The following is a 15,835-nucleotide window of genomic DNA, read 5'->3' as shown; positions in this document are numbered from 1 at the left end:
TTTTTTCAAAATTAGCCCTTAATAAGTCAACGACCTCCCATCCTTTTTTACAAATTTACCCTTTCATCTTTACCATACATTACTAACACATAGTTCACAACTTGTCATTATAATTTAAATTTTATAAATACTACCTTGTACATTACATACTATACACATTCAAATACTAAGTTAAAGAAAAATGACCAAATCACTCAAGTGACTCAATGGTTAAGTGAGACTATGGTTTTTGTAATCACTAGTAAATGTGCACATTACACATGATATTTTTTGATGATGATGATAGTGAATAATATATTTCTAAATTTTTTTTTTATATTTCTATATGGATAAAATTTGTTCTTATTGGTTACACTATTTTTTATTTAGTATAATGAATATATGGTATTGGAGAAGTACCCAAATGTTTTCTAGAAAAATTTTTCATACATTTTATATTTTTATACGCTTTCTTCTTTTTAATTATGACATTTAGGGTTGACACATTTACCCCATAAAGTTGAGATAATGCATGGATGATGATAATTTAGGGTTTTGACCAAAAGGCTCAATTGTTAATTTTCCACCAAATAAGAAAACCAACTCCATTTTAGGTTGATTTTGAATTTACATTTCTATATTTGAAAATTTTGTTTAGGTTTGTCATACTTACTTTTTGTTTAATATGATGAATATACAATATTAGAGATGTACCTAAATGTTTTCTATAATTTTTTTTATATTTTGTATACTTTTAAATGTTTTCATCTTTTTAATTATGACATCTAGGGTTGACACATCTGCCCCATAAAGTTGGGATAAGGCATGGATGATGATGACAATGATCTAAGGTTAATACATCTGACCAAAAGGTTGAATTAATAGCCTAAATATAAGACTTCATGCATGATAATTGAGTGAGGAGAGATGTAATAGTTCAAATTACATTTTGTGACATTATATTTAGAGAGGGACAAAATTCAAAAATAGGGGCATTTAGTCAAGAATAGGATTCAATAAATTTTAATATGAATTAATATTTTAAACATAAGACTTAATGAGAGGGATTTGAATGTAGAGAAAAGTGGTTGTTCAAATTACATTTTTATCCTTGAAATCAGCGAGACAAATATAGTGAAACAAAAGTTATATATTGTCATTCACACTTTTAATAATAGTATAAATATAGGTTGGTGCTTGCATTCAAACTTTCATGTCCTAAAATTATTTTGGAGTTTATATCTATGAATTCGGTTCCAAGGTCGATACCACCAAGGCTAACCAATGTTGGTTTTCTAGGCTGGTTTAGATAGGGTAAACTCCTAGACCCTAATATCGGTTTGGTGGGGGTTTTGGTTCCCAAAATTTATAACCAAACCCTACCAAATAACAGATTAGGAAGGGGCACTTAAAGGTTGGTTCTATTTTATTTCAAATAGAGCATATCCATTTGCTCACCACTAGTCCATCCTAACTATTCACACCACTACCAGAACCATCACCTCTTTTTATCTTCCTTATTACTAGGTCATCATTTAAGTTTGTTTCTTATTTGTATAAAAATCAAAATAGACAAATCCTCTTTTTTGTTTTTTCTTTTACATGTAACACTCATTGATAATAAAACAAAAATTGTCTCATACCCATATAAAAATCCTTAATACGTACCCATACTAGTTTAGCTACAAAATTGGATTTTTTTTTTTCATTCAAGTGTAGATTTTTGTGCATGTGTGTGGGAAATATGTTGTCAAAATCTTGTGCAAAATTATTTAGTCTCATTTCATCTAGAGTAGATTTTCCAAAAATCGATTAGACATTGTTGTCAAGGATAATGACCATGGTTGGGGTAAACTTAGATTTCAACTGTGATGATGATGATGGTGACAACGATTATGCAACATTGGACTTCTATTGTGTAGGGGAGAAGAATAACTACTGTGAACCAATTGCCTTTGCAGTATCAACATGATTATATGAACAAAAAATGGTGTTTTGAGTGGGACAATGAAACACTTGTTTCGCAACTCAATGATGGCTTTTCACTCGAAGTCGAAGTTGTTTACAATTGTTGCTTGAAAACTCAAATCAATGTGGCGCAATTAGAAGTTTCATTTTATTCCCATGTTTTTGCCATGTGATATTTAGAATGAGTTCTATCATGGATTATTCAAGCAACATCTTTGGCCATCATTCCCTTATAGGTTGTCAATCTCGCCTAACCATGGCACCTATTTCGGTTGGGATCTGTGTCATGCATATGTGTCTATTAACAAGATTTTTGGTAGATAAGGTGATGAAAGTAATAAACCCAACTGAGGATTACATGCGGATTCATGATTACCATCTTGTGGTGTTGCCCACCTTCCCAAGGAAAAGGTTTAGTCAAGTGAAGTTTGCAATTTTTCCTACATAATCCATTGCCCTCATCAAAGATTTATAGAACGTTGTTGGTGTGAGATAAGATTCTCCAAGCACTGTATAACCCATATCCTCCTCCATTTTTGATCTATGCATCAATTCCACCACCAACATATGAACCTTTGAATTTTTAGTTGTTGATGGTCTATTTCTTATTATACAATCTTAGCTAGCATCAATATTATTTTTATACACAGGAATAAAAAAATGTAAAAAAAAAAAAAATTAACTCACCTTATTACTATCATCATCATCATCCAAAATTGCCATGTACAAAGCAAGTGTACAATTGTTAGTATAATTCAAGTATCAAACTGAAATGTTCATAAATATATAATTTAAATATCAAATGTATAATTTGGTTTACGATTTGGTTTGGTTTATAAAATTCAAAAAACAAGATCGAAATGATAAACCAAAATTTTAAATTTTATCATATCATAACAAGCCAAAATGCAAATTTCAATTTGATTTTTTCCAATGAACAACCCTATTTTTATCCCATATTATTCGAATGAGAAGCCAAAACCTATATCTTCATGAAACTCTTACTATACATGTACGAATTTGATAGGATAATCCATTATATATTTGATCCAAGTGATTTAAACTTGATTATTGTAATTATGTAAGATGATAAGGACAAATATTGCTTGGAGTCCAGATTTGATAACCACAACACCATGTTCACCCAACTACACACCAGCAATATCAAAGATATAAAGTACAATAGATGTTACTAGGGGTGAGCATTGTTCGATTAAAACTACAACAATGAACTCGAAAATTTGGTTTCATTTTTTACTTTAAACTTTGGAAATTCAATTAACTAAGAAAACTAAATCAACCAAAATTTACTATATATCAATATATTATTGAAATTTGGTTTTAACCAAACATTTTGGGTTGTTTATTTTAGTTTTTCATTAATTTGGTTTTAGTTTAATTTTTTATTTATTTGTTTTACGGTTTGGTTTAGTTTCTAAAATTCAAAAAACTAGATCAAAACCTTAAAAAAAATTAAAAATTTTTCATACCTCACCAAACCAAGTTGAAAATTTAAATTTCACTTGGTCCAATGAACACCCCTATTTTATCCCATATAATTCAATTAAAAAACCAAAATCCATATCTCCCTCAACATCTTACTAAGAAAGACTGACCACAACACATTGTTAGCCATGTTCACCCATTTGCATATCATTAATATCAACGATATAAAATACAAGAGATGTTCCTAGGGGTGAGTATCGCTCAATTAAAACTAAAAACTAAAGCAAAATTTTTTATTTTGGTTCCAACATTCAAGTTTGGAAATTTAGTTAACCAAAATATTGAATTAATCGAAATATGTATATATTAAATTATTAATATATGATATTAAATATTGTATAATGTATATATAAATATGTTAATATATATTAATATATTAATGAAAATTGGAAAATTTGTCTTTGGTTTTTATCAACTCTTCCTCCTATTGTTGTGCATGTTTCTCTTGGTGTGACGATAAGGTTTTTTGTCCTTCTTCTTGTCTTGTTCTTTCCCCTTGTCTCCATTTTTTTTTAATGGAGGATGAAGAAATTCTCCATTATCTATCAACATTACAATTACCTAAACCCTAGACCCAATTACAACCACAAAGGATGATGCCTTACCAAACAAAGAAGGATGACGATCCTTAATTTTCACAGTAAAAATAGATCGATTCGTTAGAGTTCTTGGCCCTCGGAAGATGTTAGGTTGAGGTCTGGAAACTTGGGAATACAACTATCCTAGATTTTGGAGTTAGGTTCTTTTCATGTTAAATTCTCAACTACTTTCAAATTGGGTTAAATATTAGACATGGGGCCTTTGTTGTTTGGTAATGATATGACCATCACGCAGAAGGTTGCACTAGATACTAAGCCAAAAGACTATACTCTTTCGAAATTTGACCTTTTTGTTTATCTTATTAGCCTCCTGTTGAATATTTTACTATAAATGTTGTGAAACATATCACGTCATCTCTCGGACGATCATATGAATCAAGAGGTTGGTTGTTGGAGCAAATTTGCTTGTATTAAAATTTAAATGGAGGTCAAGGATCACTTGTTGTCTAAGATCCCTTACACATTGTTAAATGGATGCACCATCATGATGAAGTTACAGTATGAATGCTTTCTGCACTTTTATACTTATTATGGAAAAATAGGCAATCGAGTACACTCTTGTAAGTCTAAACACAAACTTCTTGTTGCACTAAATCGATGAGCACTCGAATAATGATCCAAACCATGCTTGTGGACAATATTAAAGTTGACATTAAGTTCCCATGATTAATGGAGGCTTCTTACACACTTATGTGGTATTAATTAGATCGTATGAAAGAACATGAGACCAACTTGATATGGTTCAAAAATAATTACACCAATTTGATAAAAATTCACAAGAAACTGTTGGCTATGAAATTTACACCAACTAGAGAATGATAGAGATTGAGGGAAAATGAGATATTGACTGTAAGGGAAAGTAAGGGAGAAAAATGAGAGAGATTGAGGGAGACGATAGAGAGAAAGAGGGAGAGAGAGAGTGATTTGGCTATATACCGAAGCTGAGAAAGTAGAGGAGATAGAGGGAGTAGGAGATAGAGAGATGACTGTGAGAGTAAGAGAGAAGGGAGGGAGATTAAAAGACAAAGGGAGTGACAAAGAAATTGAAAACCTATTTTCGGTATAGGCTTTTTGTTGTGTCTAGCATGGACTAAGAGTCCCATGTTGTCAACAACCACATAAGCATCCGATGACATGGTGGGGGTTTTTATAATTTGAAATGTAGAGCAAGTTGTGAGAGTTCTGTTGGTTTTTTTACCAACCTGCAACCTAATTTTAAATGCACAATTGACTTTGACTATAATTTTCCTTTAAATTATATATTTCGTTTACACTGTATAAATTTGTTTTACTTATCACACTTAATTTTTGTTTATTTATGGTACTAACCCACCATCCAAGAAGAAAAATAGTTTGATTTCTAAGTTGACATTAAACTATTAAAATTAATATTATGGATTTAATTACAATAATTTAATGATGAGAAAATATATCTTAAATATAGGATTTAATGAGAGAGAATAGGGAAATATTTTTATTTCCATTTGGTTTTAAATTTTACATTCCATTTCCATCATTAATAAAAACATTTCTTATTTATCATACTTATTGTTTAATATGTATGTTAAAAATGTTCCCAATTTTTTAATTTCTAATTTTTTCATTTTATTTATTTTTTTCAATTTTATTATTTAATCGTGGCAACATGAATTAACCCATTTGACCCAAAATGATTAATTTCTTACCACCACCTAGATGAAAACACTATTTTTGCTAGGTAGATTTTAAAATTTAAATGTATAAGCTTTTACGTATTGAAATTATTATTTTATTAAGTATGAATTTAATTAATAGAACTTAATGATGAGAAAAAAGAAAAATGAGTTAAATATATGATTCACTCAGCATGAATGCAAGTTAATAATTTGAACATTGGATTTAATGAGAGAGAATTGAATGCATTGAATATCTTAAAATTATCTCTTTTCAACGTATTTAATATCAAGAACTGATTACCCTATTTACCCTCATTTTTTATCAATAAATTTAAAAATAGATGGGTAAATTTTGTCCTTAGAAAATTCCAGAAATATCATTGATGTCATTCGTGCTTTTTAAAGTAGTATAGATAATTTCGGAATGGGTTCATTGACTAACCATAGCCCGAGCCCAGAGTGAGTGCATCAAATTACAATGCAAACTGCGCTTAGGTTGGGAAAATTGGGCTTGACCTCAGGCTCAGGCCTTAAGCCCAAGTTTTAGGGTCAACCCTCTCAGCCTATTTTTTCTCCAAACCTTACCACCTCTACCCCTATCTCATTTTATTGTTTTTGCCAAAAGGCAAAAGGGATAAGTAATTATGTGTGTGTCCTTCCTCCCTCCCTCACTCTAGTTAGGGATGGCTATTTCGCGGGAATTTTTGGGTATTCGACCCTAATCGGACCCGTCCCGACCCTAATAGGACCCGTTTATCAAAACCCTATAGGGTTTGGGAATTTAGAACAAAACCCTATAAGGTTTGGGTTTTGACTTTAGGGTATCCGATAACCAATACCCGGGATGCATAAATGTGAACCTATTATATTATATATCATGCACAAATTTATAAATTTTAAGTACTTTGATAATTATTCTATTATTAATATTTTATTTGTATAAATTTCTTGGGATTAAAATCATTATTTGATGTAAATTTGGATTTGATAGATTGTTCATTTTATTTAATTATAAGATGCTAATTTTAAATATTATTTCTTTTAATTTTTAGTTGGATTTGTTAATCATATACATGTATTGATTGTTTTGATGAACACAAAAGTTAATAAAATTATTTTATTTCATTAAATAACACAAAAGGTGAGATGCCTTAGTGGCTAAAAGTATTGTTAATAGAATTGACTTTATTATTAATTGATTTGGGTTCAAGTCACACTATAAGCTTTAAGAATTTTTTTTTTTTTAGAAAACCTTTGGTCAAAGGGTTTAACAGGTTTGGGACGGGACATGTTTGGGATATTGAGAGGATAAGTTAGACGGGTTTGCAATCAAGGATACATAGGCGGGCTCGGGAATGGGTAGGGCAATTTGCACGGGTACCCTACCTGTTGCCATTCCTACTCTACTTGTGTTGTTCAAGTTGCAAATCCCTACAATATAATTAACTTAATATAACTTTTTCATTACCATAAGCCAAAAAAAAGTTATAATAACTTGCTTTGCCCCCACCCCCACCCCCCTCACCCCCCAAAATAAAGAAAATTCCTGGCCTTGCCATTTGATGTATCTAAGTTTTCTTAAGTTGAGAAGAAGAAAACAATAAAGACACATTCACAAAAATGATTCTAAAATCTGAATATCCATCAGCAATACAAAGAGCCTAAAATTGAACATGCATAATTTTGCTAGAAAAATGTATTATACTATATACAAAGTAAAAATGTTAAGTTGGAAACATTCTATAAAACATTACCACTACCAATGCTTAGACTTTCAACAATTGCATTGCAACATCACAACTAAGGGGAAACGAACACCCGTTTTTCTCTTAAAGTTAAAAGATTCCTCTTAAGAGGTAAGGTGGTGCTTGACATCTGATGTCTAATGCCTGAAATATATGCTTTTCAGATGCAATGCTTATTTGGTGTTGCATTTGAAATATGATTTGAAAAGTTTTTTTAGATATGAAATTTTAAGATTCAGGCCCGTCACTTGATGCGTTTCTGGTGTGGCATAAAGTCAAAAAATACCCATATCCCATTCGATCTCTCTCTCTCTCTATTATCTTCTTGACACCGCTGTTGTAACAATCAACAACGATGGTTCTCTCTCTCTCTCTCCCAGTCTTCCCGCCATCACTGCTGTAACTTGCAGCAACGGCGGTTCTCTCTCCCTCTCTCTCACTCTCCCCCCTATCTTCCCACCACTGCCGCTACAACTTGCAACGGCGACGATTCTCTCTCTCTCTCTCAAGAGGTAAGCAAGTAATAATAATAATAATAATAATAAGTTATTAATTACTAATTATTAATTATTAATTATTTTAATATTCTTACAATCATTAATTATTTTTTAATTTTAATGATTTCTAAATAGTAGTTCTAGGGGTAAAATAGTAAAATCAATGAATTTTAGGTGGTAAAGGGTTGATCAAACACAAACAAATTTATGGATTCATAGCCTCTAAAAAGTAGAAAAGCACCTATGCTTCTTTGATTTTAGACACAAATAATATCTTTTTAACTTTTCATAATTTAGATTTCAGATTTATCAAACGCCACCTAAGAGTTAAAAGGAAATGAACAAGCTCTTCGGTGGCGTTTGATAACACTTTTCAGACCTCTGAAGTATAGAAATGTTGCTCTTCAGACGTCAGAGGTGTTTGGAGGTATATCTGAATTTGGGTCTGAAAATTATTTTTAGATCTAAAAATAATATGACTTGGGCAAGGCGCTGAATGCATTCAGATGTGTTTCAGACCTGGCTCAAAGTCCAAAATACCCTTAAAAACATGCTTGCATTTCTTCCTCTCATCGTTCATCTTCTCCACTTGACGTAGCGGCGAACTAGCGACAACAAGTGACTCCTTCGATGAACTAGCAACGGCGAGTTCCGACCTTCTTTCTCTCTCTCTCTCTCTCTCTCTCTCTCTCTCTCTTCTTTCTTCTTTCTTCTTCTTCTTCTTCTTCTTCGGCGAACCAACGTCGATGACTCCTCTGCCGCAAGTGACTTTGGCGAACCAACGGCAGCGACTCCTCCGCTGCAAGTGACTTCGGCAAACCAGCGGCGACAAGTGTCTTAAGCAAGTGACTCCTTCGCTGTAATTCTCACCATCCACGAACTCCTTCAACAAGTGAGTTCGACGAACCAGCAGCGACAAGTGTCTTAAGCAAGTGACTCCTCTGCTTCAATTCTCATTGCTGCAACTCCTCCGTCATTTATGGACGCCGCTACAACTCTTGTCGTCCATTGTTTTTTTTCTTATTTTAATAAATTATTTTTTATTTTTATAATTTATTCATATTATTCAATATTATTTTGAACTTAATAATTTATTTTATGAAATAGTACAAGTTGAACTCAAAATTACCAAATAGTCTAATTTAGGAGTAAAATAGTAAAAATAGTGAATTTCAGATGTTGAAGGTTTGATCCAACAAACATAAGAAACTTTGTATATCTTATTTGCCATCGACTGTCCAGTTCGAATGGACGACCAATTTTGACAACAAAAATTACAGGCAAAAAATTATGGAACCGTTCTTGTCACCAATTTTCGGGTCGATGGTTTGACTGTCCGGTTCAAACGGGCGACCCATTCTGACAACAAAAATTATAGGCAAAAAAGTGTTTGAGGTCCATTAAGTAGTATCATATGTGTTATGTCATTTGAGCATGTGACACATACGACCCGAAAATGGAACCATTCTAGCCATTAGTTTTTGGGTTGGCGGTTTGATTGTCCAGTTCGAATGAACGACCCGTTTTGACAACAAAAATTAAAAGAATAAAAAAGGCCAAAACCATTGAACAGGTCAACGGGTTAACAGTTTGACCGCTCGGGTCAATGGGTTGTTGATTGATTCAATGATTTTTTGCCAAGGGTTGGGATTGGGGTAAAATGAAACCGGTTTCCTAGATGGTTACCAATTAAAAATAAATAAATAAATGGCGGTTCAACCGTCTAGTTCAAACGGATGACCCGTTTTGGCAACAAAAATTACAGGCAAAAAATTGAGTGTGTGAGGTCCATTAAGCAATATCATATGTGTTATGTCATTCGAGCGTGTGACTCATATGATTCGAAAATGGAACCGTTTTGGCCACCGATTTTCGAGTTGATGGTTTGAACATCCAATTTGAATGGACGACCCGTTTTGACAACAAAAATTAAAAAAATAAAAATGGCAAAAAACTATCGAACGGGTTCACGAGTTGATGGTTCGACAGTCCAGGTCAATGGGTCATTACTTGATTCAACGGTTTTTGGCTAGGGACTAAGATTGGGATAAAACATAACCGATTACCTCGATGATTCCCAATTAAAAGTAAAAAATGGCAAAAAACCATTGAAAAGGTTAACGGGTTGGCAGTTCGACAACTTGGGTCAATGGGTCGTTGACCAATTCAACGATTTTTGGCTAGGGACCGGGATTGGGGTAAAACGAAACCGATTGCCTGGACGGTTCCCATGCTGAAATGTCCATCCGTCCGGGTCAACGACGATTCAATAACTATGGTTTTTTATGCTTTTGGATTTTCAATATTCAAAGGTTTCTTTTACTATGGGCTTTATTCAAGTGTGTGTGGTATGTTTTTTTTTTTTTTTTTTTGCTTTTGTTATTTTTTTGTTTTTTTTCCATGTGTGGTATGTTACTATGGGCTTTATTCATTTTCTGCTTTTGGATTTTCACTATTCAAAGGTTTCTTTTACTATGGTTATCATTTTCAAAATTTTAAAGAAATATTTTTGAAAAAAAGAAATATTAAAATATGTATTATAGCTCAAGGTTACAAATCTAAGCAATCCCCTCAAAAGAAAAGTGAATATAATATTTGCTAAAGAAAGTCAAGGTTATGCGTTATCACTTGCTTTAATTGAGTGCTTTAAAGATGCCACTAAAAGAAAGTTTGATAGAGAATTAGGGCTGTCAATGGGTCGGGGTTTGGGTTAGTACCCGGAACCAATCCGATAGAAAAGTTTGAAGGTTTTGAACCAAATTGGACCCGATGAGGTCTGTATTTCTAAGACCCAAAACTTAACTAATCTGTTATCAGGATAATGGAGTCTGACCGGATGGACCTGATTATAATAAATAAATAAATACATTTAATATATATATATATTATATAAATAAATAAATATATATTATATTATATGTAATTATATTTAATTTATTTTATATATTATGTATTATATGAATATAACTGGAGCAGGTCTGGATCGGTTCAGGACTGGATGGAACTGGTTCCGAACCAATAATAATCAGAATGTTATGTCAGAACCCAGAACCGATCCGTAGGTTTCAGTTCTTGAAACCAGAAGTCCAGAACCGCCCTAATCAGTTCGGGTCAATTGGATCGGATCCGACGCATTTAATCCGTGAGCGGTTGCATATGTTGCGTTTATAGAAATAAATTTGGGTGGATTTCTTTTGTTTTCACTGTCCGATTAAATCCGGGAAAATAAAATTCGATTTATTGACGAAAGAGAGAGCCTGAAAGGCTGAAAGGCTGAATTGTCTCTTTTATTATAAGAGTTATATTGAAATACCGAATCGATTATTTGGTTAATCGGATTTTCAGTACGGTTATTCGGTTCGGTTCGATTTTGCTGGAAACCCTATTTGATGCAATCGTAGGGTTAGGGTTTCACTTTATTGTTTAAGAGGGTTGAAGCAGCCGCAGAAGCCCTTTCGGAGTTCGGTTGGTTTGGGGACTAAGACACATCGTGCTGCAGTTTCATATCATTCGCAGCAGATCAGTCATGGTAGCTTATTCTGTGTTTATCTTCTTTGTTCTTCGTATATGATTCTTCAAATCTTCTTATTCAGCTTTCCAATTTTCTTTCTATCTTTTAGGTGAAGTATTCCAGGGAACCGGACAACCCTACCAAGTGTAAGCATCCAAAAGCCATTTTCTCTGGTTTTCTAGTTGCTTTCAAAGTACTATTGAACTGCAAAATGCTTTCATTAAGTCATTTTACGTTGCACCCTCACACTCTAAAGTTTTTTACTTCATATTCTTGTCGCTTGTAAATTTTATTCGCTGGAAATGCAATTTGTCCAGGTTTCGATTGTTTTTAATTCATGTTTTCTGATTCGTTTCTTGACATTCATCTTGCAGCTTGTAAGGCCAGGGGCTCGGATCTGAGAGTTCATTTCAAGGTGTGTTGATCTGAACTTGTTGTCATGTCTCTTCTTTTCTTTTGTTGATGTGAACTTTGATATGATTCTCCGTCATTGTTTTTATTTGCTTACCAAAACAAAGTCATGGTTTTGTTTGCAATACTAGCGTCGTTATTGTTATATTTGTAAACATATGGAAATGAATTGTGGGTCTTAGCTTATTATCTGGGGTTATAGGAAAACTGGTTATTATTTTTCACCATTGGTTCTCTTTTGATGGTTCCTACTGTGACATTATTCAATATCCAATTGGTGATGACATGTTGCTAGAGTCCGAAAGGCCAAAAGTATAAATGGGATGATTGTATCTATTTGTTGTAGGATTAAAACTTTTATTTCTCAACGTTTTCTTATCTTGCAAGAGATAGTTGGAATGTGTTGTTTGACTATCTCTTTAACTTATAATTTGGATGGTTGAGTGTCTGGATGTATGAGAACGTGACGGTATTTTTTCATGGTCGATGGAGTTGTATCTATACTTATGTGGTATTAGACTATTAGCATTTTCTTCTCCTTATTTGATTTTCAACTGTTATGCTGATAAATTGTCATACTTATTTAGTTAATGAATCCTTTTGCTAGAAATTACTGCTGACACTGGTGTTAAGGATTGGTTTATACACCTGATGATAAAAGCAGGGTTCTGTTGCCCATGTGAACGGATCTCTCGTAAACTTCAGGGAAATTATTTACATTGTTATTGGGTGAACCGCTGTTTATATCTTTCATGACAGAAGGTTCAGTAAATGATGGTACATTATAGACACTATTTGATACTTTGTTGGTGATTTTTGATTGTTCATCTATTAACTTTTAATTAGGATGATTGACATTGAATCGCTGGATTTATAAGTACGTTTGCTCTGCTGATTGAACTGCATGAGGGTATTTTTCTTATGACTGATGGAGTTGTAGGAATTACTTCTGACGCTGGCATTGAGAATTGATTTCGCATTGTATTGATTTATACACCTGATGATAAAAGCAGGGTCCTGTTGCCCATGTGAATGAATCTCTCGTAAACTTCAGGGTTCCGAAGGTTCAGTAAATGATGTTACACTATGACACTATATGATGCTTTGTTGGCGATTCTTTTATTTGTTCTGAACTAATGCTAATGTGGTAGCATATAAATTGCACACGGTGTTTTTGCATCAATAGGGGTTCTAACATGCCCTTCCTCAGAAAAATGTTTTAAATGACCATATAATGGTACAATATCTTTGTTGAAACCCTGAAAATAAGCAGCAACTAAGGCCATGCTTGGTTCGCTGGGCAAGAATGGGCAAGAATGCATGAGAAAGAATGGGCAACTAAGGCCTAAGTTTCAACTCATCTCTCTTGCGGAGAACGAGAATCAGCACCCCCAAGCCTCTGAAAGTGTGAAAACAACAGATCAATAAACCAGTTTTTCCCTTTTTCTGATTTTGGTAATCTGAAATCTGAATGATAAAAGCTCCTGCCTTGAAATTTTATGGCATCTCTCCATTAAAATGCGTATTTTCAAATGGTCATAATTCAAGAGTTTTAAATTGCAGTTAGTGGTTAATATGAGACCAAAATAAACCAATGATATGTTTAGTTCTCTTTCATTTACATTTTTTTGGCAATAAAATAAAAATTATTAAAAAGAAAAAGAGAATGATACAAGGAAGGTAACCAGAGATCACCCTATATAAAAAAAGAGAAAATCCACCCCACCCACCCCTCCTTAGCAGAAAACAATCAACCCAGAAAAAACATCAAAATTTTAATCTAAATACTGAATCAGAAACTGGGCTAGCCCAACTCAATGTCAAACATAATTTGCAAAACTAGAAGCCTAGAATATAAATTTATATAGTATGGTTTCAGGTCAGATCAGGTGTAGACAATTTTGGTTACATTGAGCTAATAACAAAAATTTGAACTATATGTCAGTTCAGGTTTCTATTTGACTTGTATACCCAGAATTCTTCCCAAATACAGTTGGACGTGACATTCGGAGAATAGGCTTCTTTCTGAGACTGCCAATTTAGGTAGGCAGCTGATACAAAAAAGATCACTTTATTAATGAACACATTCTTTGGAGGGGATTGAAAGAGGAGGGAGATGCACAATTGATGTTAGATATTGCTTCTTTTAATTTTTTTTAATATTTTCGTGATGAAACAATGTGCAAAAGCTTCTCAAGTTTTTTGTCATTTTCCATAGTGTTATTGATGTTGGGCCCACATGATTCCATGATAAATATTTGCTATTGAGTGTTGTATGTATACTATATGTTATTATTTTTAATATGGAAAAAATGAATGAGAATGAAATTTTTTATCTAACAGGTTACCGATTTTACTATCATTCTTGCTGCAAAAAAAGTTCATTTTTTTAGGAAAAAGCGTTTGGTCCATAGCGATATTTTCTCATTTTTCCTATTTTTATTCATTCTTTTCCATCTTAAAATTTCATCTTGGGTAAGAATGGGAGCTGAACCAAACATGACCTAAATTAATGATGATAATCAGCTATTTGAAGGGAGAGTTGGTTTTGGTCATGATTATATTTTTGTTTCAACAAATTAAAATAAATGCATTTTCCTTTGATGTGTTTTAGTAATCTTTGCTAGGGCCAACACTGCATGCGTGTTCATCCTTTTGCATTTGTTGTGTTTTATTTTCAATTTTTTGATTCTATCAAATTGAAAATCTTAAATTCATGCTCTATTCTTTGCCATCTCAGAACACTAGAGAGACTGCCCATGCAATTAGGAAGTTGCCTTTGGCCAAGGCTAAAAGGTATTTGGAGGATGTGTTGGCCCACAAGCAAGCCATTCCATTCCAACGCTTCTGTGGGGGTGTTGGTCGAACTGCTCAAGCAAAGAACCGTCATCCAAATGGACAGGGACGTTGGCCTGTTAAGTCTGCCAGATTCATTCTGGATTTGCTTAAGAATGCTGAGAGTAATGCAGATGTATGTTTGATTCTAGCTGGTTATTGATTTCGTTTTCTTTTTCAAATTTTTAGTTAACTATCTAAATTCTAATGTCACCCTTCTTTCTTTTCCAGGTGAAAGGTTTGGATGTGGATTCATTATATATTTCCCACATCCAGGTGAACCAGGCTCAGAAACAGAGGCGCCGCACTTACCGAGCTCATGGGAGAATCAACCGTGAGTTTGTTGAATTGTTATTAAATTCTACCATCTTTTAACTTTGGTCAGTGGCTTTTAAATGTGACTGTTGTTTTGTATGGCAGCCTACATGTCTTCTCCCTGCCACATTGAGTTGATCTTGTCCGAAAAGGAAGAAGCTGTAAAGAAAGAGGTAACTACTATTATTGGTTTATTAGAAGAACAAGAGCATTAATGAAAGGAATAGGGAAAGAATAGTGTGGTTTGTTGCGTCTTAATAGGACTACCATTGTATTTAATTATTTTCCTGTTGTTGGATCTTTTTGTTTTGCAGCCTGAGACTCAGTTAGCTCCAAGGAAACCCCACAAGGCTCAAGCTCTAAGAAGTGCTTCTTGAGCAGAGGGGTAAAGGGGTTCGTTGCTGAAGGATGTGACTAATCGTTTCAACTTCACTTTAAAGGACAAATTTTGTTTCTTGTGGATCAAATTTTGTTATTTAGAGGCATTGAGAACTTTTGTTATTAAACAAACTTTGCTGGTTTGGTTGCTTAATTGGAATTTTGGACCATGATGAAATAGTTAAATATTAAATGATCAGTAAAAAGTGGGGCGATCGTTTTACCCATAATTCATGGTTGCTCAAGAATATCATTCTGGTACTTTGGAATGGTAATGAGGCGTGGCGTGGCGGGTAGCCACTCCCCATCCCTGGCCCTTCTAACAGGATGAAAATTTTCCCATCCCCGACCCTGTGGGGGTGGCGGAATCATCTCCATCCTTGCCCATTTTGGGAGATCTCCACTCAGATTGGGGAAATTGGGAAAATTGCCGTAT

The 15,835-nt window shown here is 33.6% G+C and overlaps 1 protein-coding gene and 1 non-coding gene across 2 annotated transcripts; both read left to right on the top strand.

Moving 5' to 3' along the window:
• The first annotated feature begins 11,406 nt into the window (after positions 1–11,406).
• On the top strand, positions 11,407–15,629 carry LOC148845281 (large ribosomal subunit protein uL22y). Its single transcript, XM_088953747.1, has 7 exons — positions 11,407–11,478; positions 11,570–11,606; positions 11,835–11,875; positions 14,612–14,842; positions 14,938–15,040; positions 15,127–15,194; positions 15,336–15,629. The coding sequence occupies exons 1-7, from the start codon at positions 11,476–11,478 to the stop codon at positions 15,396–15,398; spliced, it is 546 nt and encodes a 181-aa protein (XP_088809873.1). The 5' UTR covers positions 11,407–11,475; the 3' UTR covers positions 15,399–15,629.
• Positions 12,526–12,656, top strand: LOC148845282 (small nucleolar RNA snoR74). Its single transcript, XR_016102636.1, has one exon. It is a non-coding gene; the product is annotated as a small nucleolar RNA snoR74 (small nucleolar RNA).
• Positions 15,630–15,835: the final 206 nt, after the last annotated feature.

This window comes from Nelumbo lutea, chromosome 7 (genome assembly GCF_056320005.1).
Source record: "Nelumbo lutea isolate HS-2025 chromosome 7, American lotus-T2T, whole genome shotgun sequence".
Lineage (NCBI taxonomy): Eukaryota > Viridiplantae > Streptophyta > Magnoliopsida > Proteales > Nelumbonaceae > Nelumbo > Nelumbo lutea.
Note: the sequence above shows the minus strand (reverse complement) of the source record. Positions and strands in the feature narration are given on the sequence as shown.

What these genes read in the sequence shown, in the direction of transcription:
- LOC148845281 (XM_088953747.1), top strand. An exon ending in ACCGGACAACCCTACCAAGT is followed by an intron (nt 11,607 to 11,834) that starts GTAAGCATCCAA and finishes TTCATCTTGCAG; the next exon opens with CTTGTAAGGCCAGGGGCTCG. An exon ending in ATCTGAGAGTTCATTTCAAG is followed by an intron (nt 11,876 to 14,611) that starts GTGTGTTGATCT and finishes TTGCCATCTCAG; the next exon opens with AACACTAGAGAGACTGCCCA.